The following is a 27,656-nucleotide window of genomic DNA, read 5'->3' as shown; positions in this document are numbered from 1 at the left end:
TAAATTAAAAATCAGTTGAATGATGGATAAATCACTTCTTTGTCATTACCATATTTGGCTTTTGACTCATTAAAATATGTATTAAATGTTAGTTCAATAAGAGATGGCTTTTATGATACGTCATTTAGAATGCAAATTATTTTTAAGCTGAAGAATATTAAAAATAAAACAGAACCGACTAAAGAGCCTGAATTATTTACAGGCCAAGGGCTTAAAGGTGCCTCACTCCGCAAATATTAAATTATGAAATGGGAATTTCAGTTTGCCATAAATCTGTCTGCCATAGCAGCTTAAAATAAAATAGTTTTACCCATCTAAAGCAACATCAATTTGCCAGTCAGTGCTTCATGTATCAAAGAGCGTTCTGTGAAAATATCAATATCATTGGTTAATATAAATGAAATTAATTTTTAAAGCTGGGCTAAAGGTTGACATCTGAAAAATTGCATTACTTTGCAGAAGAGAAATTTCTGTCTTCTAGTGAAATTTCAGGTCATGAGGGCAAGTAATTTTCACAATCTTCAATGGGAGCCAGTGAAATATGAACTTCATTGTCACCTAGCCCCAAAGCGATAAGATAAAATGAGCTGATACATCATTTGCTGTGGTTTTATCATCTGCCTCAGTAATTGGAAGAGAAAACATAAGAGTGTATGTGTTTGTATGCTCCCCACTTGTCCCTCCCAGCTGCCCCATCATCCACACCCAGGCTAAAACCGTTTTAGCCCAATCAATACAGAGGTCACATCGCATTTTATTTATATATTTTTAATTTTTCATACTGACTAAACTGCCAAGTAGAACATTAGAGTAATGCATATGTTTAATTGAATTTGTCACCCATGAAAATACTAAGGAGAATACTACATCATAGTACTAGTAAGCAGAAGGAGGACATTTACTATATAGATGGGAAAAAAAAAACCTCATAAGTAATTTAAAAGTTAATTTTTTTTTGTACTCATAACTCATATGTTTGTTATCATTGTTCCATTCTTTTCAAAGTTTGGAGGCATTGTATGTGTTCGTGGGTATATCTTGAATAACAAAATTACCATGTTCTAGTTTCTACCAGAGTCAACTATGTCATATTTAAATTCAAAAAGACCTCTAAGTTTTCCTTGAAGGATATATCTATGAAAACATAAACCCAAAAGTTAAATGGTTGGTGATGAAATAAATCCTAAACTAAGCAGAATTCAATATTACTGGAATAAAATTAAGTGCTGTGCTTTGATATCAAGTTTCAGAGGAAATTGTATGCAGCAGAATTCAAAAACTATATTAATAATAGAGTAGTGTAACTTTAAAATACTTGGTGAAAATTACTTTCCACTAGTCTGTTAAAATTGTAATTGTTATAAATAAAACATATTTGCATGTATATTTAGTGGTGAGTTGATATTAGAATCTTTTTCAACATGTTTTCATTTTAAACATTTGCTGTTTTCCCATAATGTATTAATCCTGTGACTAATTCATAGTTATGTTCCATAAAAATCGGATATCAATATTTTTAAAATTTCCTTACCAGTGGTATTATCACTTAATTGATGGCATAATTGTTTGTATTTTGCATACTAAGTTTAAATTTTTTTGTTAATGTTAGATATATCCTATCAATATGGAATTGTCTGAAGAAGTAAAACCTCTCCAAAAACTGGCTAGTATTTGAGACTAGGATATGCAATGCTAGTGTAAACACTGAGAATAGTGTCTTTAAAATATGCACACTCCCTTGTAAATATTTCTTATTTTAGAGGCAAAACATTTTATAACTTTTTAATATATTTCCCTTGAAACAGAATTTTAAAACATTTAAAAATTTATATTTATTGAGAAGAATTTTTATGTTTTGTTAAAACAAAATCTTTACCTAAGTGAGACAAATATTGCTTTATTTTTAGAGACTATTTTAGATCTTTTTAAAAAAATTTCTGATAATAAATAAGAGTATCGTGCAGTTGGGCAATAAAGACGTTTCTATTTTTGTTCTTTTGTGAGGATGAGAAAACAGAGGGAGGTTTTTATTTGGATAAATTGATAAGCTATTCAAAATAAATGGTTGAAGCAAAACTCAAAAATGCTTTAGTTTCAAGTCAACAAATGCAACAGGGTGAAGAAGTTTAATATATATTCACAGTATACTATTTGAAGGGTAGAAGAAAGAAATGTGTGTATTTTTTGGTAAACATAATACAAAGGATGCCAAAAATATGTATACACATTTTAAGAAAGGGAAAAAACTGTATTAAAGTTGTAATACTCAATATATACTGATAACAAAAGATGACTACAAGTCATGTGTATACATTTTTTGGCACCCCCTATATTCTTTTCAGAAGGCACTATTTTCAGATAAAAATTTTAAAGAAGATATGGTTATTTTTAATGTAAGAAGAAGTTGTTTTTAATGTAAACAAATTGTGTGTGTGTATTTAAAATTAAATACTGATTTCTTTCTTTCTTCTCTAATTCCCTAACCCCAAGATTTAATTAGTAAACTAGCTTGTTGAAACAAATTATTAAAAAATGAAAGTTGAATTTCCCACTAATAATAATTACTAACAATGTTAAGACAAGGTGGTAAACATTCAAAGAGAGTGCTGTGGGCTTAAGCTTTTAAGCTATTCTAGACTTGGGGTCATAACTGCAGAGCAATGGTAATGATACGGTTTCCATAGCAACGGATTCATTGGAGGGCTAGACCTCTGTCTAGGGTGCTGTCAGTGTATGTAGAGTTTCAGTGAACAGAAAGTCCCAAAGAAGGGTCTGCTTCTACCTAATCCAGTTTTAATTGAACTCTAGAGACTTTGAAGTGAAGCCTCGGACCAGGAATATACTATTCCAATAAGAAATAAACCTCTTGCTTAGCTAGACCTCAGCTGCTTTTCAGTACTGACACCTTTTCCTAATGAATACTTTAAATAAATGTTATTATATCAATTTCAGCTAGTAATTCTGTTAATTAAGAGATTCTTTGTTTCTATTTTAAATTCTAGTTATCTTGACCAAAGTATAGCTTTTCACTTAATTTTTTTTAGGTCAGGCTAGTTGTTTTGTGTGTGTGTTTATGATTTGAATTTTTGATACCTCTGGTGAATTTAAATAAATTTCTGTCTCTCCTCCTGCTTCTCTCCTTCTCTGAGTTTAAAACATTGCAAGACCTGCTTATATTTACTTTGGAAGCACACTGTCATATTCAGTGTGATGCCATTTATATCAGATTTGAAAACATACAAAACAATGCTGGATATTATTTATGGCTGTATATGTACTAATAATATAAAAATTTATGGAAATGATAAAACCCAAAACAGGGATAGTGATTGTCTGACCAAGGATGAAAATTGGATGAGGAAGGGTTACACATGAGAATTTCAACACAACCTGAATTGTTTTAATAGTTTTTTAAATATATACAATAATGTGGTAAAATGTTAGGATTTTATAAGGTTGAGTAGTGGGTACATGGAGATTATGTCATTTTCTGTAGTTTTTAGTATGTTTGACATTGGGTAATAAAGCAAAATTTAAAGAAGAGCATGTGGTTTGCTGTATTTTAAGTATGTTTTTTAATAACTATACTACTTAAAGGAATGATATATAAATTGAATTTTTTAAATAAATTATTTCAATACATTAGCCTTTACAACAATATTTTAGTATGCTTATTTCTGTTGGTAATTGGAGTAGCCTAGAATATAATTAAATCTTTCGTTGCTTGACCATGATCTTGCAATGGCTGACATCACCATTATGAGCAACAGGTCTAATTATATAGCTCTATAGTTAGAAAAGGTGGAATTTTCAGACCGGTGTGTGATATTTTTAAAATATCACAGAACTTAAAGGATCCTTTGTTGTTTGTTTTCTTTTGATTTTTCCTCTTTCACCTGTAACTCAAGTGCAGGAAAACACATGTAGTTGATTTCAATTTCTGATGTCCCGAGTTCTAGTTTAACAAACATTTACATCCTTTTAAAAACGATAACAATATGCTACATGTGTAAACTCTGGATTTTTGGATTAGGAAACCTGGGAGTAGGCCAGATTCTGCCACTAACTTCCCAAGGGGCTTTGTATGAATTATTTAACATGACTGGGTCTCATTTTCCTTATTAATAGTGGGATAGGTTGAAGTATAATTGTTACAGAACATATATTAGATTCCCTACCACTTGGTAAGTCCAGGGTGGCAAATTCCAATGCCAGTGGAAACTGGGGAGTTAATAGTAAATGATGGAATGAGTGGAGAGTGCCAAAATGGAGAGTGTACTTCATTTGTTATTCTGTGGTAGATAGATCTAGTTTTGACAGATACTACAGTTTTTCCTGAGAAACCAGAAATCTGAAGGTTTACATAAATACATCCATTTTCTCAGTAGTATTTTCAACTACTTTAAATTTTGTTAAAATATATGGCCCAAACAAAATGAACATGGGCCAAATATGTAGCTTAGATTACCATGTATTGATTTATTCAGTCATTCACAAACATCTACTGTATGTCTGACATTGTTCTAGAAAAGGAAATAGAGTGTATTCAGAGTCTTTGCTCTAGTACAATTTAGGTTCGAGTATTCTAGTGCCAAATAGAGGCAATAGATAAGCACATACTATAATTTAAGGTAATGGTAAGTGTTATGAAGGCAATCTGATGAGTTTGGGTTTGGGATGAGGTGGTAATGGAGGAAGTGGGATTTAGATCCTGCAGCTTCTCTGAAGAGGTGACATTTGAGCAGAAATCTAAATGTGAGAGTGAATGAGCCAGCCATGTGAAGATTTGGGAGAACCTTCCAAGCAGAGTATGAGACAAGTACAAAGGCCTTGAGGAAGAATGAACTGGGCTCATCAGAGAGTCCCAGATATAAGGCTTCTATAAATGATTACAAAGAGCTTCACAGTTTATGAAACAAACTACCCTGTTTCCCTAAAAATATGACCTAGCGGAACAATCAGCTCCAATGTGTCTTCTGGAGCAAAAATTAATATAAGATCCGGTCTTATTTTACTGTAATATAAGACATAATGGAGATTATGTCATTTACATATACAACATATTGTTATCGTCTTTAAAAGGATGTAAATGTTTGTTAAACTAGAACTCAGGACATCAGAAATTGAAATCAACTACATGTGTTTTCCTGCACTTGAGTTACAGGTGAAAGAGGAAAAATCAAAAGAAAACAAATAACAAAGGATCCTTTAAGTTCTCTGTTATTTTAAAATTATCACACACCGGTCTGAAAATTCCACCTTTTTAACTATAGAGCTATATAATTAGACCTGTTGCTCATAATGGTGATGTCAGCCATTGCAAGATCATGGTCAAGCAACGAAAGATTTAATTATATTCTAGGCTACTCCAATTACCAACAGAAATAAGCATACTAAAATATTGTTGTAAAGGCTAATGTATTGAAATAATTTATTTAAAAAATTCAATTTATATATCATTCCTTTAAGTAGTATAGTTATTAAAAAACATACTTAAAATACAGCAAACCACATGCTCTTCTTTAAATTTTGCTTTATTACCCAATGTCAAACATATTAAAAACTACAGAAAATGACATTATCTCCATTATGTCTTATATTACAGTAGAATAAGACCGGGTCTTATATTCATTTTTGCTCTAAAAGACGCATTAGAGCTGATTGTCCGGCTAGGTCTTATTTTCGGGGAAACACGGTACATGTAATGAAGCCCCTGGATGGCATTAAATACATGAGTAATGTGATCTGACTTATAGTTAATATTGTTTTTTCTTTGGCTCCTCTGGTCATAGTAGACTCTAGAGGTAAGAATAGGAGGGAGACCAAGTAGGAGCCACTGTAGTCTCTGAAGTCTTGGACCTACTGGTCGTGGTGAGAGAAAGGGGTACATGCAACCTATGCTTTGAAAAAAATCTTGCTTCTAAAAAATCTTGTGATGAATACCCCTATTTTTGTTTTCTCTTTTCCTGTTCATTTTTTTTATTGCTAAATTTATTGGGTGACGTTGTTTAGCAAAATTATATAGGTTGCAAGTGTGCAATTCTGTAATACATCATCTATATATCACATTATGTGTTCACCACCCACAGTCTGTTCTCCTTCCATCACAATGTATTTGATGCTTTTTACCCTCATCTACCACCCCCCCCCCTTACCCTCTGGGAACCACTAAATATTGTCTGTGTCTGTGAGTTGTTCTTTGTTTGTTTTCTTTGTTTGTTGCTTTCAGTTTTATGTCCTACATATGAGTGAAGTCATATGGTTCTCGACTTTCTCTGTCTGACTTATTTTGCTTAGCATTGATGATCTGAAGATCCATCCATGTTGTCACAAATGGCAGCATTTCATCTTTTCTTATAACTGAGTAATATTCCATTGTGTATATTCCACATCTTTATCCAATCATCTATCGAAGGATACTTTGGTTGTTTCCATGTGTTGGCTATTGTAAATAAAGCTGCAATGAGCATTATAGCACTTATGTCTTTATGGATAAATGTTTTCAGATTTTTTGGTTAGATACCCATGAGAGGGATTGGCAGGTCATATGGTAATTCTATCCTTAATTTTTTGAGGAACCTCCATACTGTTTTCCATAGCCGCTGAACCAGTTTACATTCCCACCAGCAGTGTAGGAGGGTTGTGTACTGGCCATTTGTATGTCTTCTTGGGCTTAGTGTCTTTTCAGGTCTTCTGCCTGTTATTAAATTGAATTATTTGGTTATTTTTGTTGTTCAGTTGTATGAGTTTTTTATGTATTTTGGATATCAGTCCCTTACCAGAGGTGTTGCTTGCAAATATCTTTTCCCATTCGATAGGTTACCTCTTTGTTTTGTTGATGGTTTCTTATGCTATGTAGAAGCTTTTTTGTTTGATATAGTTCCATTCATTTATTTTTGCTTTTATTTCCCTTGCCCTTGAGTCAAATTCTGTTCATTTCTTTTGATCATATTCACACAAGTATCGGTTATATGAAAGAATTAGTAGAATTTGTCTATCACCAATTTTAAAACTGAAAGTATGATTAGTTGTTTGGTCCTTTGAATTTTTGTTGTTTTTCAAAACCATTGAGCTTTAGAATTTTACTCATCTTTCTTTCTAGATTCTCTGGTGCCAGAAATAGAATCATTTCTGTAGTAAAATCTAAATACATACGTAGTGAATTAAATAGTTTTGCTCTTTTTCTTTTCCCAAAGGAAACTGCATTTTGCATTGCAGAATATAGATTTGTTTGCAGTTAAGATCTAGAAAATGGAAATGAGTAAAGAAAAGAAAGTTTTATAGGATAAATTCTTACTATTCATTAGGTTTCCTCTCTTTGCTTATCCCATCTTGGTCCCTACAATGCAATATCATAATCAAATGTCGTTTTATTTGTATTTTTTTATAGTGGTTACTTTTGAGAGATCTAAAATGTTTAATTTAATCAGGATTTTTGTTGATTTTCATCAGACTTTGATAGCACACACATGTCGTTTTCTTTATTAATATTATGTGAAGTGCTGGTGTGGAGAAATTCCATGTCTGTTTTTCCTTTAACACCTTCATAGTTAAGCTTTTGAAATGAACTTTTTAAAAAACAAAAATTGAATAACAAATCTACAAAGTGATTTAGGACTAAAGACAGGATTACTTTTAGTTGGCAAAGCATTGTAAGCTACTGCGTCTGTCACATGGGATGACAAGAATTCTAACAAGTTACTTTGACAACCACCTACTCCATAGAGAGATTATGCTGAGTTCATTTGCAGGTTTGTGTTTAGCCTAGCTGACAAAATGATACTTAACCTCTTATACAGTCAGTCTTTATGCTTTCTGAATGAGTGACTGTTGCCTAACAGTGACCTTAAAAGTGTGATTTTTTTAAAGTTATGAACTTAACTATATTTTTAAAGTATGTAAAGAGTACTTCTGGGTCCATGGAAATCATAGTATATGAAACTGAATTGTATATGTGATCTGTAAGCATGTAGGACATTCTTTTCAGGTGTTCCTTCCTTTTTAAGGTTTTATCTAAAAGTTTACTTAAAATATGACTCAAAAAACAGTCACTAAATAATCCAAGACATTTCTTCACAAACAGTAAATTATATCACTGCCTTAAAAAGTTCACAAATATATTTATAAATAGATGTTTTATAATTTTACTCTGCTTTTTTATTTAAGCTTCCTTTCCATTAATTTGCAATTCATTTTTTTAGTCCCCTTCCAGTTGATTTTTTTAAAATAACTGTTTATTCGGTTCTGAGATATTGTTTTTCTTAATAGTGTCTTTTCTGTTTTAATTGGGGAGGGGGCAAAAAAAATCTGTTGTTACTTAAGATTGTTTCTTTCCTCTCTAGATCCTGGCGTATACAGAAGGGCTTCATGGAAAATGGCTGTTCACAGAGATAAGATCAATCTTTTCTCGTCGTTATCTTCTGCAAAATACAGCCCTGGAGATCTTTATGGCAAACAGAGGTAATACGTTGCAGAAGTTTATTGTTACAAAGCTAACCTCAATCTCTTTAAGATTTCATTTTTGAATATACCATATTGTTTCCATTTAGACACTATTGTGTAGTCTACCCTCTGCCTTACTGACGTCTTTTTTAATCCACATGCTTCTCCTTCCCCTCTGCCCCTTGTCCGGGTGATTCTTACAATTATTTGTAGTGGTTTTATTTTTCTGGCATATCACAAATTAGGTCAAGGCTTTATTAATATGGGGAACAACCAGCCATTTAATCAGTTGTGGAATTTTGATGTCCTCTATATTTCTCTGATGTTTAAACTCCTTCTGCAAGGTGCTGCATTTGGAGAGAAGAAAAGGATAATCAAATGATTCATACATTTATTTAATCTTTTGTCTAATCAATTGACATTCATAAAGGGACCATCAGAAAATGGTACTGAACTGTCCTGGTTGCTTGTATTACGTCATTCTTGAAAGAACTAAAATTCAATTTGTGGGTTTAAAATGGAACTTGGTGAAATTCATTAAGACGAGAAGGAGACACAAGGTGAATGTGAAGAAAAAGAATCGTTCGGTGTGAGTGGAGGCATAAAAGGGAGAATATATAAAACTTAGTGACCTATTGTACATACTCCTTATACAAACGTAGGGCGAAGTTTTCTTATTTTTTCTTTGCATAATCTACAAGTTCTCATTTCAAAAATCTGCACATAATACATAGTACATGCATACATTTTTTTTTTATTTTAATTTTTGCCTTTATGAAATCATGTCTTTTGGGATTACAGATTTCTTTAGGTAAAGGTGTTTTGTGCTTTTCTATTTGGTCTCCTCCCCCACCTATACCTCTTTTTCCTAGTGTAAGCATTATTCTTCCAGGCAAATCATCAAGTGAATGTTTCACAGTTTAGTTCAGTCTGCATTCTTGTTGTGCCAAAGGGGTTTAAACCTTATAATATTAATTGCTTGTTCATTCTCATTCTTTTTTCTTTTTTGATGTTTCTTATGGCTCCTCGCTTTTTTAAGTGTGTTTTTCTATTGCCTTTTATGCATGATCTTGGTCATCTGCCGTAGTCTGTGGCAGTTTTTCTTTTCTTTTTTTCCTTTTCCTTTTGTTCAATGTAATAATGGATGCATAAGAAAGGCTTATTAAAAGGTGTGTAGGGTAGTTAGTGAATTATCATGTATTTTTTGTACATGTACATTCCATGTTGCTAATGCCAGGATTTAAAAGCCACACCAAATTGATTAGTTTTTTAGGCTAGAAATATTTTTTCAGGCTAGGTGAACACTCGGAGCTTATATATGGTTCTGATAATTGAAATTACTATAATTAAAAATTCAAATTAATTAAAATTAATTTTATTTTCCCAAATTAATTAAATTCTCTCATGATTTTATGACTGACTGTTATTGTCATATTTTAAGGATAAAAATTCATAGATGACTATAAATAAACATTTATATACTGAATATGTTTATATATTGGCATGTTTCTTGATATTCTCAAAATGTGTACTTACTAAAATGGAAATGATTAGAAAGAATTTAAATTTAATTATTAACCATAGAGGAAAATTTTCCTTCAATTCACACATTGTTCTAGATTATATGAACATATAAAGTATAAACATAGAATCATTATAAAGGGAATATATTTTAAACTGTTCATGATTGGGAATAAATATAACACAATTTTATAGCTGTATTTGTCATCCTTTTGGTATTAGATTGCTAACTAAAAATAACTTAAAATTTAAAATCGTTTTTAATTAAATTTATTGAGATGACATTGGTTAGTAAAATTATATAGGTTTCAAGTGTACATTTCTCTAATACATCATCTATATATTACACTGTGTGTTCTTAATAGAAATTCAAAGATATGTATTAATTTGCCAAAATTTTGTAAGTTCAACTTGTGGCTAGATAATCTGAGCTACATGTCACATTAATGCAACAACAGTTACTATAATTCCAACAGTATTTAGTTAAGGAACTGTCTAAGGTATAGGAGTTTATAAGTGAAATGAATATTATCTCCAGTATATTAATACGAAAAGTTGATATGCACTATAATAAATGTAATATAATAAGAATTATATTTAATAAATACCTGAAGTAAGAGTAAATGTTTTATTGGACCAAGAAGTCAATTTTCCAGAAAAGAAATCATATTGTGTTCTAACTTTTAAAATTATTTTCCACAGTTGCTGTAATGTTCAACTTCCCAGACCCTGCAACAGTAAAGAAAGTGGTGAATTACCTACCTCGTGTTGGTATTGGGACTTGTTTTGGATTGCCTCAAACCAGGTACTGTTTTCTATGAGAAAAATATGGAAAATCATCTGTATTAATATCTGTCCTTGTTTTGAAATGCATGACCTTCTGTTTTATATTTCATAGTAAATGATTATTAGTGTATTGTTTTAAGTCAACTGAACTTCTGTCTTAGTAAACTAGAGAAAGAGGAGCAAATATAAACCAAAGTAAACTAAAACAAGAAAATAATCAGCATAAAGGCAGAACATCAATGAAAAAGTAAGCAAACCAATAGAACAATGTCAATGTAATGAGAAGTTTTTCCTCTGTAAAGATTAATAAACATTTATACAAGACTTACAAAAGAAAAGATACAAATCACCAATATCAAGAATGAAAGAAAGGACATCACTACAGACCCTTCACATATTAAAAGGAAAATAAGGATATATTATGAACAAATTTATACTACTTAACCAGACAACTTACATGAAATGGACAGATTCCTTCAAAGACACAATTTATCAAATCTCCCTCATGAGGAATGATTAACCTTAATAGATACACAGAGGAAACTGAATTTGTAGTTAAAGATCTTCTAACAGAGAAAATTCATAGCTCAAATGGTTTCATTGCTAAATTCTATCATATATTTAATGAAGAAATAATGCTATTTCTAAGCAAACTCACACAGAAAATAGAAAAAAAGGAAAAGTTTCCAAAGTCGTTCTATGAGGTCAGCATTACATGAATTCCAAAGTAACAAAATGGCATTACCATGAAAAGAAACTACTGACCGTCTTGTTTGGAAAAGAAGAAATAGAACAGTTTTTATTCGAAGATATACATGGCTTATACCTGCTTTTATGTGGAAATTCCTGGGGAACCTACCAAACAAATAAACAAACAAACAGAAAACGGATATTAGAGCAAATAAATGAGCTTAGCTGTATTGTAACACACAGAATTAATATACAAAATTTAATTCTTTTCTGGATACTAGCAATGAACAATTGGAAATTGAAATTAAATGTACCATCTAAATATTATTTTAAAACTAAGTATCTGTAGATAAATTTGTAAGACTTGTTCACTGAAAATTGAACAAGTTCAGGGATATTAAAGAAACCTAAAAATGGAAAGTTGTACTATACCATGTTCATGAATTGGAAGACTCAATATTATTTAGATGTCACCTTTCTCTGAAACTGATCTATAGGTTCACATCAGTTCTACCCAAAATCATACCAAGCTTTTTTGGAGAATTTGACAAGCTGATACTAAAATTTAAGTGAAAATACAAATATACAAAATATAAATATAAAAATATACAAATATACAAATACATATATTTGTACAAATACATATATTTGTACAAATATACAAATTTGTATACAAATATACAAATACAAATATACAAAAATACAAATATACAGTAGCTTAAACAATTTTGAAAAAGAAAAACAAGGTTTGGAGGACTTCCACTATCTGATTTCAAGACAATATAAAATTACATTAATTAGTATAATTTGCTATTTGTGTGAATAGACATATAGATGAATAGAATATAATAACTTCCAGAAATAAATCCATACATAAATTGTCAATTTGATTATCACTGGGGTATATTCAAGGGGAAAGAGTTTTTTCAACAAATGATGGTCAATAATTGGATATCCATATGCAAAAAAAATAAATAAATAAAAATAAAAAAAGACCCCTTACCCCTTCACAAAATGTAAAACTCAAAGTGTAACAGAAAAAAAAAAGTAACATAACCTAATCATAAATGCTAAATTAAAATGTCCGAAAGAAAACAAAATGCCCTAAAGAAAACCTCGAGTTAAGCAAAGATTTCTTAAGTGAGACTGAAAATTATTCATTAACTGGCCTTCACAATTAAAACGATTTACTTTTGAAAGTCACTCTTAAGAAAATGTAAATAATGTACAGACTGGCTTAAAATATTTGCGCAACTTTGTGATAAACATATAAACAAACCTGGTTAAAAAAAATAGGTTGAAGATTTGAACAGATACTTCAAGAAAGTATAGACAGCAAATATTTAAACTCATGAGAAGATGCCGAACATCACTGGTCATTTGAGAAATGCCAATTAAAAATCATAGTGTGAAAATGGCACACCTTTTAGAATGACTTTTTAAAAACTGACAATACCAAGAGCTAATAATGATGCAGAGTAACTAGAATTTCACATGTTGCTAATGGGAAAGTAAAGAGGCATGGCTGCTTTGGAAAAAGTTTCGCAGTTTCATATAAAATTAACCATATACTCACCATCCACTCTTTTAAGTCTCATTTGAAGGCATTTACCTTAGAGAAATGAAAACACATATTCATTTAGTGACCTGTTCAAAAATATAACAGCTGTATTCGTAGTCACAAAAAATTGGAAATAGCCAAGACGATCATCAGCTAGTGAATAGATAAATTGTAGTACATCCACACAATAAAATATATTACTCAGCAATAGAAAGGAATGACCTACTGATATATGGAACAACATGGATGAATTTGAAAAGTATTATGCTAGGTTGAAGAAGCCAATAGAAAGGATTACATACTGTATGATTCCATTCATAAAACATTTTGGGGAAAAATAAAATTATTTGGATAGAAATCAGATAAGTGGTTGCAAGGGGCTGGAGTGTGAAAGGGCGGAGTAGTTATAATGTAAGTTATGAGGGAAACTTGATGTCATGGAAGTATTTCATATCTTGATTCTTGTGGTATTACACAACTGTATTTGTTTGGCAAAGCTCATTGCATTGTATATTTTTAAAAGGATGGATTTTATGCTATGTAATTTATTCTTCAACAAACTTGATTTTCAAAAATAGAAAAAGGTGAAGAATGTGAAATATTAATAAGGATACACACAGAATCAGGAACTCTAGAACCATGCTAGTAGGAATATAAACGAGTATAATCACTATGGAACACAACTTGCCAACTTTCTTACAAGGTTAAATATGCACTTAATTTATGTCCTATAAGTTTCACTCCTAGGTGTTTACCAAGAATAATGAAAATATACTTATACACATTCACTTCTAAGCAAATATAATAGCAGTGTTATACTCATAATAGTCCATAATGTCTATAATATGTAAATGGATCAAGAGATTGTAGTGCATCCACAGAGTGAAATACTACTCAGAAATAAAAAGGAATTGACTGCCAATACATGCAACAATATGGGTGTTAGGCAAAGAAGTTAGGCAGCATGGGCTCTATTCATCATAGCCATGGGCTATGATTCTATTTCTGTGAAATTATTGAAAAAACAATACTGTAGAGTGACAGATAGCAGATCATTGGTTATCAAGGACCAGGAACTCTGGGACAAAGGCATGAGTTGCAAAGGGATGTGAGGGGGCTTTTTGGAGTATATCTTCACTATGATGATGGTTACAGAAATATGTATATTCAAACTTTATTCAAGTCTACACTTAAGGTTGGTAAATGTTACATTAAATTTTGTGTCAGTAAAGATCATGGAAATAATAAACTCTCTGTATTTAAAAAAAGTTGCAAAATTGTTTATTACCTACACATTCTCATGTGCTGTTACTTAGAATGTATGAAAAATAAGAGTAACATTTTTTATCACTTTGTTAAATACTTCATTATATTGTTGGTTTATTTTTTCTTTGTTGATATAAATATGAAATCCATATATTAAGGATTTTGTAATTAATTAAAACTTTTTTATCTTTGACCTCTGGCAAATCAGAGTTCAAATATTAATTTTGTGTGTGTATATATATGTATAGTCTTAATAAGTGGTATTTATATTTTTCAAGTAACTACCTGAGAGAAATATTAAAATGTCAAAGCATCTTTCATGGTATAGGGAACTGGGACAGTGGGGATAACGTCTCTTTACTGTGTACTCGTCAGTTGGCTGTATTTAAATAGCACCATCATTAATTTTTGTAGGTATTGATTCATCATCAATACAGATTTTTTAACTAATTTAAGGACTGGGAAGAGAATGAACACTGGAATTTTTCTTTGAAATCTTGAAACATATTAGCTGTAGAAACTTCAAGTTTACTTTTAGCGTACCTAATTTTGTATTGATTTGAGTTGTTTTTTGATTAGTGTTATTTCAGTTTTGTTAGGTAATATCTTATTACAAATGCAATTGAAGTAGAATGAACAAACAACAGTCAGAGCCGCAGAAGCTACAGTCATCCTGAGGTTGGAGAACTTTCCGAGAAGCACGTACACGCCCCTTGGCAGTAATCCTTGGTTCCTCACCAAGCCTGCTCCTCCATGCGCTACTTGAGGGTCTACATGACCTGGGAGCTGACTTTCCCCCAGAGCAAGTGCTCCAAGAGAGAATGAGGCAGAAGCCCCAATGTCTTTTTGTGATCTACTCTTGATAGTCACATGCCATCATTTCTGCTGCTGATATTTGTTACAAGTGAGTTGTTAAATACAGCCCAGACTTGCTGGGAGGGGACTCAAATTCAGAAAGTATCAAAGAATTTGTGGACATATTTTAAAACTACCACAGATTACAACTTTTATGTGCCCTTCTGGGTTATAAGCAGTAGCTAGTTACATTACAATGCAAATCCTGGTTTTGGTAAGGTTATTTTATAATTTAATGAGGAATTTCAGTGTTCAGAAGGAAGCAGCTCAGAAATGCATAGATTTCCTTATCTTAATAAAAAGTCTTCTTTTCCTACTCATTAGCTCTATTATAAAAAACTTTTATACATTACCTAAAATGTGTTATCATACTTGGGAACTCTTTGTCATGGTTTCTTACAGTTAAACCTAAAAGTCTTAATTCAATAAATCAGTGGCTTAAATAGATCTTTCAGCACTTACAATGGTATATTCTGTATTCATACAATGGTATACTATTCGGCAGTCAAAATAAATGAACTACTAATACATGCTACACATTGATGCACCTTAAAAACATTACGGTTAGTGAAAGAGCCTGATGCAAAAGATTAGACTACTCGTATATGATGTCTAATTCCATTTATTCAAAATGTCAAAAAAAGGTAAGTTATAGAGACAAAGCTCTATAAACTTAAAAGCTCTATAAAACTCTATTGATAGCCGCCTAGAGCTGAGATAGTAATGGTGATTAACTATAAACAGGCATAAGGCAAGGTTTTGTGGTAATAAAAATGTTCTCAAGTGATAATTGTACAACTCTAGAAATTTCCTTACAAAGAAACATCAATAGTACACTTAGTGAGTAAATTTTGTGGTATATAAATTATGCTTTTGCAAATAAAGCTTTTAAAAAAATAGTTACCTTGTTCTTAGTGGAAGGAAGAACTGGAGAGTATGGTTACCTGAGTTTCTAGGCTCTGAATGGAATAATTGATCTTGCTGCTGAGGTCCTACTGCTACTTAACAACGGATCAGTGATGTCCTTTGTTACTTACCTTGTATTAGGAAAACACATAAAATTAGGTCTCCCATTGAGCTGTATAAAAAAATTAATAGTGTCTCTTATCTTTAACCTACCCCCCGAATAGACAACTAAAGAGTTTACAATCATTGATTTTTTTTTTAAAGAATAAATTATAAAGGTGTTGGCAAGTAACAATTTTCTAAAAAAATAAGATTGTATGAATTGAGATATAAAATCTTCCTGGAGAAAATGTTACAGACACTTGTGAAAATGAAATTTAGGTAATAAATATGAAAAGATTGTGAACTTAGAGTAAATTGTGTTAATTATGAAGCAAATTTGACTTTCTTTTTTTTCCTAATCATTATATTTAAAAACAAAGGGCAATATATGTTATGCATAATTCCACTGTATTTTCTATTGCATAATTCTAATGCAGAAACTGAGATTAATAAAAATAAACTGAGCTTAAAAGAAAAAAGAGTTTACAATTCTTTTCCCCTTGTTACAAAGTGTATGCAAACATAATATTTAAATATATAATGTACAAGTGTGTTCTCTTTAAGTGATGATTATTAAAATTGATAAAGATGTGAATACAGTTTTATATGTATTTCTCAGTTACTATATCAGTAAAGCAGTAAATTATTAATCATGCTATTATCAATCAACCTTATGACACCTAAATATTGTAATGGCATTGTAATGACAGCTTACCTTAATGAACAGAACATGTACAATAGACCTGTGGCTAGTCCCACATCATTTTTTAAAATTAATTGTAGATTGAAACATCTCTAGTATTCATTAGTATAACACGAATATAACTTCAGAATATACAGATATCATTTTGAATAAGCACGGATATTCATGATTTATTGTGATATAATTAATCTTACATTTAAATTGATTCTACATCAATTTCTTTTTATTGCAGGCGTATATCATTAGCTAGTCCTCGTCAACTTTTTAAAGCTTCTAATATGACCCAGCGATGGCAACACAGAGAGATTTCAAATTTTGAGTACTTGATGTTTCTCAACACAATAGCAGGTAATCTAAGCTCACATGTTGACTTATTTCAAACAATACACTGTTGTGATATGATCAGATTATTTTGAATGCTGGTATAAGTAGCTTATTACTACACAAATACCTCATCAGGAGTAAATGGACAATTGGCTACTTGAGAGAAATTAAAAATGGGTGCACATAATATATTCCAAAGATATAAAATGAAAATTTACAACTATTTAATGTAGTAAGAATGGACTCTGTGGAACAGTGGAATACATTAACCATATACAATATTAAGAATCTATTAATAACTTAATTGAAATACTGGGGGTGCCAAAAGAATGTTCACATGTTAAGAGATGTTATCTATGTATTACTTTTCTAAGTTGAATTAAATTACGGTAGCAATGTATTGTACAACTTTTGCTCAAAAGATGGCATTAATCAAATGAATGCTAGCGTCATTCATTGTACTACATTTTTTTAAATTTATTTATTGGGGTGACAATTGTTAATGAAATTACATAATTTCAGGTGTACAATTCTGTATTACATCATCTATAAATCCCATTGTGTGTTCACCACCCAGAGTCAGTTCTCCTTCCATCACCATATATTTGATCCCCTTGTATTACATTTTTAATACAGTTTTTTCCTTTCTTAAAATGTATGCATTTTTTGGCACCCTCTGTGTATGATGAAACAATGAAATATAATACAGAAAAAAGAAAACTGTATAAAATAAAGGAATATTTATATTATGACCCATACATGAAAATCTAAAGACTAAAAGGCCCTGTACAAGCATCTGTGGTTATTTAATATCATTGACAATCATCCATTAAACCTGTTCACTTTGAAAGAGAGTTAAAAATAGAACTCTGTCATAACTTTTCATTTGTGATAATTGGAGTGAAAAAAACAGAATGTAATCATGAGACATTTGAGATTCAGGTTAATAAACGCACATGGTTTATAGTTGAGGCACAATTAAGATACAAAGAGAATAAGGCATGTTGCTTACTCTGAGCATTTATGTGATTCTAAAGTAGAGTGGTATTGATTCAATAAAAAAAAATACAAAGTACTATGGGGATTAAAAGCAGAGAGAGGGAAAATATATTCATTCAGTTGGTGGGAGTAGGGAAAACAGCAGGAGAGATTTTATGTTTGTATAAAGATGGATGTAACCTTAATGAGCATAGGAGGTAGTTGGGAGATTAGAAGTCATTTTATGTAAAACTGATGGTATAAGTAAACTTATAAAGATGGGAAAATATGAAGTATAGTTAGAAAATGATTGATTAATGGTGTAGTTTTATACACACACCAGATAATGTGTATACAATAGTCCCCTCCATCCACATACAGGGTATATGTCCCGAGACCAACAGTGGATGCCTGAAATGAAGACTAGTACGGAACCCTGCGTATACTGTTTTTCCCTATACTTATATATACTTTGCAGCTTCTCCTTGGCATATCCTAATTGCCTGCATCACGACTCTTGTGCTTTGGGGGCATTATTAAGTAAAGTAAGGGTTACTTAAACACAGCACTGCAATGCCTCCAGAGTCCATCTGATAACCGAGATGGCCACTAAGCGACTGACAGTCGTGGTCGGGAAGTTTATACAGTGTGGAGACTCTGCACAAAGGGCTGATTCACATCCAGGTGGGGTGGAGCAGGACAGTGGGAGATTGCATCACACTACTCAGAATGGTGTGCAATTTAACACTTATGAATTATTTGGTTTTAGAACTTTCTATTTAATATTTTTGGACCGCAGTTGAGCAAGAGTAACTGAAACTGTAGAAAGCAAAACCATGGATAAGGGGGGACTACTGTATATATGCATACAATGTATATGTGCACATGTGTGTGTGTGTGTGTGTTTGTGTGTGCATAAAGGCATAATGAGAAAGAGAACTGGAAAGGTTATGTGGAAATGTGGAAGATTTTCTGTCAGTTTGAGGAGTTAGCAGTCAGTTCTTTGGGAAACTTCTGAAAGTTTTTGAACAAATGAATGATATTAGAACTAAGTTGGAGGGTGAAGGAAGAATAAATTGGAGTGTAGAGAGTCTAGGCAGAGAGCAAAGTTAGGAAGTAATTACATATAAAAAGTAATGAGAGCCTGCATTAGAGAAATGACAGCGGGAATTAAAAGATAATATTAAATAACAAGAATTGACAAGGTCCAAACCATTTGACAACCAGTTAACTGTGTCATTGAATATCATTATTTAGAAGAAGTTTAGAAAAGTATGTGGCAGCATTTAGGAGTGGGGGAAAGCAACGCTGATGATGCTGAGCATTATATTCAGAGGATCTTAGAATTTGAACATGGTCACGGAAATTTCAGTGCAACTCCCATATTTTATAGGTGACTGATGAATGCCCACAGGGGATAAATCACCTAAACTTGGTTGGTGGCTTGGTTGGTTGGTTGGTGGTTGGTTAATTAATGGCAGGGAAAGGAATCTGGTTTTGAAAAAACTCTTAATTAACAGCAGGGAAAGGAATCTGGTTTTGAAAAACTCTTACGAAAATTGCAAATTATTTTTTAAAGTCTTAATACAGAATATTTTATTTGGTATAGGCTTTCAACTAATAAAAATAGTCAAGTGTAGTTTACGAGAACATAAACTTGGGGGTCAGAGTAACTGGTTATGAATATGGTACACCATTGCAAGTTACATCATTTTGGAAAAGTTACCAAGCCTTTTGTGCCTCAATTTTTTGCATCTATAAAATGGGGATGATCATTAATTTCGTAGGGTTATTGTGAGGATTAAATGAAATAATACATTGATAGCACTATCTGAGAACACTGGCACAAAAACTGTCACTTGTCATTGTTAGTAAATTACACTTCTGAATCTGCTTACCATTTCATTATTATAGATTAAATGACATTTTCCCCCCCTCTCTCCCAGGACGGACTTACAATGACTTAAATCAGTATCCAGTGTTTCCATGGGTCATCACTAATTATGAATCAGAAGAATTAGACCTTACCTTGCCAAGTAACTTCAGAGATTTATCCAAGGTAACTTCTCACCTGAAATATAATTGTCTTGCATTTCAAAATATATTTGATTATTATTAATTTTCACATTTGTTTTTACTAATCTTTTAAATATAATTGTAGCTTTAATATAGTTATCTTTTAAATGAATTTTCAGGTTTTTAAATTTGAAAATTGAAAAATGTACTGTGCATGAAAACTTGATGGCAATTAAAAATATTGTTATATATGTTTTTCCACATACATTTAAGAAGATATTATTCTCAAATATAAAGGAGATAAACCTATAAAGGAGGCAGGGAGACTTCTCAGCAATACTCTTATAAACGGACAAGTAACCCTACTGCAGGTCTCCTGACTGACCTCCCTATTACGTCTTGCCCGTATTTCATCCATTGCTCACTACAACAAAGTGAATCCTTTGAAATCTAATTTTGAATCACGTAAATCCAGTGCTTAAAGTTTTCTTGTCTTATTACTGAATGGAGAATAAATCTTTCCCAATTCAAAGCTTTGCTTTCTCTGCCTTTAATGTTTGTCTCCCTGTTTTGTGAGTGGCTGACTCTTGGCTGTAGGTCACCTCTTCAGAGACCATTTCTAACTACCTTCCTTCCCTGCTACTCTGCTCTTGGTTTCTTTCAGAGCACCTGAAATATCTTGCATTGTACATCTGCTGCTGCTTACTTGTTGGGTTCTTCTTCTCTCCCCACCTAAGCTCCGTATGATAGAGTTCCTGTTCACTTTTTCTCCCATGCCTAGCACAGGACCTGCCATGCAATAAGTGTTAAATGAATTAAGTAAAATATATGTGCCATTTTCCCCAAGTTATAAAATATTAATATTAACTGTATTAGATTTTTAAGTGTAAAACTTGTAAATAATAAAACAAAAATTATCATTAATTTACCACATATCAATAAGGAATAATTACACTTTATATATGTGTGCACGCACGCACATGCATGCACTCATGTGCACACACACATACATACACACACATACACACAGTTTTTTTTAACTTTCTGTAAGTATTTTCCCATGTCTTCAGCTATACTTCAAGACTTTTCCTTTTCCATCCTGGATTATCAATAAAGAGAATTTCCTGAATCATCATTTTGTGATATACAATAAAGTTTATGTGTCTTTTTTTTTTAGCTCTTTATTATGGAAATTTCAAGTCTACATAAAAGTAGACAAAATAGCATAGTAAATTCCCATCTACCAGTCAGCCTGCTTCAACAATTAACAGCTCATGGTTACTCATATTTTATCTTTGCTCTCATTTTCTTGCCTCCTTCCCATATTACTGTGAAACAGATCCTAGATATCATTATATTCATAAATATTTCAATATATGCTTCTATAAACTAAGGTCTCTTTTTAAAACACAACTATAGTACCATTAGTAAACCTAAAATATTAACAATAATTTCTTAATTTTTTAAATATCAAATTCCCAGTAGGTATCACATTTTCAATTAAATTACAACTTTCAAAATTCTTTTTAATTTGTTTATTCAAGTGAGGGTGCAACTAAGGACCACATATTGTGATCAGCTGATACATCTCTTCAGTCTTTATTCTATAGGTTTCTCTTCCATCTTTTTTTCTGTCTAATTTATTGAAGAAATGTATTATATGGAGTTTGCTTATTGCATCCTGTGTATAGTCTAACAGTTTCCTTTGTCATCTACATTTCTTATAAGTTGGTAGTTGGTTCCAAAGGTTGATAGAATTCAGATTAGATATTTTGGGCAAGACTGCTTTGTAGGAAGTTTTTTATGTTCTTCTGTCAAGGGCATGTAGTATCTGCCTTACTTTCTTTTGTGATGTTAGCAGACATTGATATTGAATGCCTAGATTAGTTTGGTAAGCATTGCAAAATGGTGGTATTTAAATTGTCACTTCTATTTAATTTATTATTGGGAATCATTCTATAATGAGACACTTCCCTTCATTTACTATTAGGTTAGCTGCAGATCAGAATTTCCCAGGTGATTATGAGGAATAATAAATGGATAAATTTTTGTTTTGTTTTTGTTTCTACTTTTCCTTTTTTTTCTTTCCTTTTTTTTTTTTTTAAGGAAATCCTTACTTACTTTTAGGTACATTAGTTCTAAGACCCTGCAGTATTTCACTCGAATGTATAGAATTCTCTGGCCTAATAAATGAGGACTATAATAAATTAGTTTGACTTGTGTTGTAAGCCATGCAATAGGTCAGTAACAAAAAACTGGATAGCTATTTAATTCTCAGGATATTATATTCTACTCTCTCCATTATTTGAATTTTAGGTATATAAAAGGTTTTTAAAAATCTAACTTTTCATTAATTTGTTAAAATGTAAAATTTGCTTCACAAAGTAAATTAGATTTAAATAAATCTTCTAGAATTCTAGAACTGCCTTTTTTTTCCCTCCTTAACTGTATCCTTCAGTTTGGACTTCTGTTTAAGCACATACTAGATTATTAAGACTTCTTTTGTGCTTTAGAGGATTTCTTTTGTAGGCTCTTCAAGATGCAGTGGATAGTAAGATGCATTGTGGACAGCGTACATGTTTCTGTCTTGATGGAACAGTTACTAATGGTGATAAGTGGGAGGCCATTTGGATATTTCTGCTGAGGCCGTATTTCTGTCTTCTGCTATCATTGTCTCTGAGCAAGAGCTCCCGTAAGCCTCTTAACCTCCTCACATCACTGTTCCTTGCAAACTGTCGCCATTCTCTGACCCTTGTTTTTGTTCTCTATCCCACTAAATATCTTACCTGACCAGAAGAAAGCCTCCAAAACATTTTTAATGTAGTGTATATGTTTTCTTTATGAGATTTCATAGAAATAATATTAGCAAAATGCTGTTAAAGACTATTTGCCAGCTAAACAATCCTTTATTAAAATTGAACTTATTTGTTACAGATGTTTGTAAGGAACTTGCCAAATACTTTTATTGGGTGGGTAAAATACTGTTTTAACTAATGCCTTTACAACTTATCTTCTATATATGATAAATAAGGCTATTGTTTTATGCCCCACTAGATGACCAATAGTATTTTTTTGTTAGATTAAAAAGGAAAAGGGGGAGAGCCTGGCTTCAAAACCAAAACAAGAGTTACTTATATTAATCTGTATCCATGTATGTTCATATCCGCTGTACAAAGACATAAAAATATCATTTTTGTGATTTAGTGCCTTTAATTGTATCCATTTTTATATTGTGAAAGATTTGTACTTTTGGCTGAGGAAGGAGAATGCTGTTAACAAAAACTGAAGGGTACACACTTGAATAGTGAACAGTAGTATAATTAGCAAGGCCATGAAGAAGTGGGAGCTCTGACACAACCACGAAGCTCTTAGCTAATATCTCCTTTCTTAAAAAGCAGCAGTAGCTCAAATGCTACAAAAGTCGTTCAGGTTCACGAAAATGGAATTTTCCTAATGCTAATTGTTTTCATTAAATATTGATGGAAATAAGTGACTTTGGAATTAACTACATTACTTTTAGTAAAATAATCAAATATATCAAATACTCGAAAATTGTACTTTGCACATATAAAATAGTGCTAATTGTTTACCATATAAAAGTATCTGATTCCTGTTGGTATTAGAGTCTGCATAATGTTTACAGTCTGATTCAACTTTCAAATACCTGTTTATACACATATTTTCAGGAATGCATCTTGTACATGAAATAAGCTGTATTCTGCATGAGTAACCATTATACTAGAGTTAAAATTTGTCCCATAGTATACACTTAGCAAATATCACTATTTTTTTAAATAAACTTGTGAACTGGAAGAAAACATTATGTGTAAAGCTTAACTTAAAGCGTGAACAGATCTTATCCCCATTCTTAAATAGATGATATAGCCTTAAAATGTATTGAATAATTTATGCATATTTATGTCCCTTTAATTTCCCCAAAGCTGGTTTTCCAGAGGGGGTTTTAGTAGCTTTGATACAAAACTACAATTTTATTTGGTAATCTTTTCCTTGTTGCACAGGGATTTTTCTTTCTGAAGCTGAATTAATATATGTTTATCTGATCATTCTTTGAGAAAAGGACAAGTCTGAATAGAATGATGTAAAAATGTCTGTAAGTTATAAAATTTTGTTTCGTGTACAATTTTTATAAGAATCACATATTAGTATTGTTACTCTTTTAGGAAATCAAATCTTTTTTCGTCTGAAAATCTGATGAAAATTAAATATTTTCTTGTACTCACAATGCCTCATCTGTCATAATAGTTTAAATTATTCTTTCAAAGCTGAAAAAAAGTTGGGATCAATTTTGAAGTTGATTTTTTCCCCCTCCACTTTCTCAGTTGTTTCATCACTAGTCTAGAATTCTGACTGATGAGGAGACAGATCTAACCATGCATAGAATTTGGAGTGACACTAATCCATATTTTATAAATACACATTGATTTTTATATTTTGACAACGTCTTTGAAAGAAATAAAAATCAACATTTTCTTTATGACCTTTCTTTATAAGAAATTATAATCAGGGCAGGAATATCTTTACAAAATGTCATACCATAATAACAAATTACGATGGCTAAGTGTTTCAGTGCTTCCTTTGTAGGTTAGGAAGATTTTCTTTTATTTTTCTACTCTGATTTATTTATTTATTTTTCCTTAGAGGGGAGATTGATTGTGTAAACCAGTTTTCTAAGAGAGGAAAAACTAAGATAATCTGACACAGTGATCTCTTTTCTAATCATCAGCGTAGTTATTTTGGCATAATAAATATATATAGTATATGTACTATAATCTGGATGCACATTTCAAATAAAGTGTGTTCTTAGATTGAAATATAGTTGATACCTATTCATTTGCAAATGAAAACTTAGCTATGGATTTCAGGAGGTAGAAACATCCTAGTTTATTATTGCTAACTAATATTTACTGAGATTTGCTACATGTCAGGCTCTGATCTGTGTATGAGCATATTACATGTGTTAACTCCTTTAGTCCTCACAAAGACCTTTTATGATAGCTAACGTTATAATTGTCTTTTACAGAGGCAGAAACTGAGACACCATGAGGTTATACAATTTGTACCCAACTACACAGCTAGTTGGTAGAACCAGAATTTAAACACCAAACTAGCGCAGTTGACAACTAGCATTTAAAAAAAATGGTTAGATAGCATAGCTTTACATAAAAACAGAAAATATCAGTGTGTTTCCAGTGTGAATCTTCTGTTTAAGGGGTGTGTGTGCGTTTGTGTGTACATGTGGGTTATGATTTAAAGTGACCTTTCTTTCTATGAGTTTTGCCCCAGAAAGTTAGAGAAACACTGCAATATGCTATGTTGCCTCTTCTGCTTTTGGCATCAATTGCTGAATCTGTTTTAATGTTATTAAGTTGCCTTTCACCCTTCATGCTGAAATACATGCTAAAATCCACCCAGCATTCTATGGCTTGAAAAAGGAAAGCTTTTCTAAATTGGCTACTCTTGGTGTGTTTGTCCCAGATCACGCGCCAAGCTTTTTTGACTAAGCCTGTTTTATGAAAAAGCTGAATGTTTGGTTAAAACCAGAGAGTTCCTGATGTTACTACTCAAGTATTCATTTTATTTTTCCACTTATTGATTCTTTATTGATTAACATTGTTGGCCAGAGACTCTCAATTTCTGGAGATTTGAAATAATGAAATCAGGTAGCTACAGTCCTACTAAACAATAACTAAAAATTAAATGGGGGGGTGGGGGGGTGGCAAGAATGGCCAAAATGTAAGCAAGCATTTTATATTATAATAATTAGAGTTCACATTCTTAAAATGAAGGAAAATAGTGGAAGAGAGAATTTGAGGTAGAAGGGAAAGAAAAATCATCCATTTTTCAGCTGTAGAGTACAAGCACGATGTGAGCTGTTATTTTGGTTCCCAGTGCAGAAACAAGAAAAGTAAACACTGGGGGAAAATGAACCTGCCCTGGGATCTCCTGATTCCTCCTGACTTGCAGTGTAGGAGGCATCTGAGCAAAGTTTACTATCATCAGATCTTCAAACTGAATTTTAAATTTTGGTCCTGGCCCCAATAAATCATCGTTTCTTTTTTTTTTTTTTTAAACCCATGTTACAATGCTGTACCATCCACACCATTAAGCTAGCAGCTTCCATTGCCCTAGTCTGGATGTGTTTCTGAGTAAATTCTGAGATAACTAAAAAGAATTGAGTGACAAAGCTCTCCTGAATTTATTTCCTTGCTGATGAGTTGCAGTTGTTTGTCCTTAGTGTTTTGTGTTCTCTCTCTCTCTCTCTCTCTCTCTCTCTCTCTCTCTCTCTCTCTCTCTCTCTCTCTTTCTTTGTTTAAAGAAAAAGTAGATGAGTTTCTCTCTTGGTCTCTCATTTATCTACTACCATTTGATTGTGTGTTTTTATATGTGAGATATTTCTCCCTAACACACACATTTAATATACAGCATGCATCTTGACCTGGAATTGACTACCGACATTTAACTGTTGTTGATCAGACAACACTTCTTTATCTCTTTAAGTTTTAAGTGCTGTTTCTGACGAATGCCAGTCCTTTTAGTCGGTTCTGTAACCGATATACCGGGAATCAATATACTATCTAGATGTCACAGAGGGAAAAGAACACTCTTTTTTGGTGGGAAGGGCAATATTGTTTAAATATGATAGGTGTTATAACTTTCACTTTGTTTTTCTATTTATTGCGCTTTAGTCAAACTAAAGGAATTCAGACTTAAAAAAAAACACCTTATGATATGAGTGAAGTAAGTAATGGATCTTAAAGTGTTTAAGTAAAATACAAATGCACAAAAAGAAATTAAAAATTATCCCACACTTGGATATTTTTATTAGCTGACAAAATACATTAAAATATTTTAATCTAGGCATCATATATGGATGCTGTTATATCCACGTTGATTTTAGGGATTTGGGTATATTGCATTCCCTGGTCTTGGGGAATTTACCGTCTAATATGCAGAAGAAGAGTATTGGGCTAGTTTAGCATTTCTTTGTCAGGTTGTGAGAGAAACTCTGGTAGGTGCCTTCCATTGTAACAGACATCTTGCATATGCTCTCTCCTTTAATTCCCTCAACAAAGCTGTAAGGAATGTGTTATTATCTATGTTTTATAGATAAGAAAACTAAGATGTAGTTAGGTTAAGGAACTCTCCAAGGTCACACATTTCCAAGTGTTAAGGCTAGGATTTGATCTCAGATCTGTCCTTGTCAGTGAACTGGTGGATTTTAGGTACTATAACCAGAAAGAATATTTTAGATCGAATACTTGCATTTATATCCACTTCTTTCAAAAATCCAACTGTTCTTCCCTTTATCTGGGCAAAAGACGTGAGGTTTACTTTTTGGAAAAATTGTACCAGGGAAGTTTCTGATTTGAGAATACCAAGAACAGCGAAAGGAGGATTGAAGGTAAGGAATGGAAAACAGGAGGATTAGCTAAAAGCTTTAAGTACTGAATGGTGAAGGCCCCCAGACCTCTCTGCTGTCATGCT

General features: G+C 32.0%; 1 protein-coding gene across 3 annotated transcripts in view; it reads left to right on the top strand.

Annotated features, from left to right (window-relative positions):
• The window catches only part of LRBA (LPS responsive beige-like anchor protein), a 570,825-nt gene that overhangs the window by 383,613 nt on the left and 159,556 nt on the right, over positions 1-27,656 (top strand). For all 3 annotated transcript variants that reach the window (XM_081075612.1, XM_081075611.1, XM_081075613.1), the window contains exons 41-44: positions 8,343-8,460; positions 10,666-10,768; positions 17,065-17,180; positions 20,081-20,193. In XM_081075612.1, the coding sequence (XP_080931738.1) occupies positions 8,343-8,460; positions 10,666-10,768; positions 17,065-17,180; positions 20,081-20,193 (450 nt within the window). The remainder of the gene's footprint in view (positions 1-8,342; positions 8,461-10,665; positions 10,769-17,064; positions 17,181-20,080; positions 20,194-27,656) is intronic.

The sequence above is a fragment of the Rhinolophus hipposideros genome (genome assembly GCF_964194185.1).
Source record: "Rhinolophus hipposideros genome assembly, chromosome: 16".
Taxonomy (NCBI): Eukaryota; Metazoa; Chordata; class Mammalia; order Chiroptera; family Rhinolophidae; genus Rhinolophus; species Rhinolophus hipposideros.
This window is presented reverse-complemented; position numbering and strand designations above follow the sequence as displayed.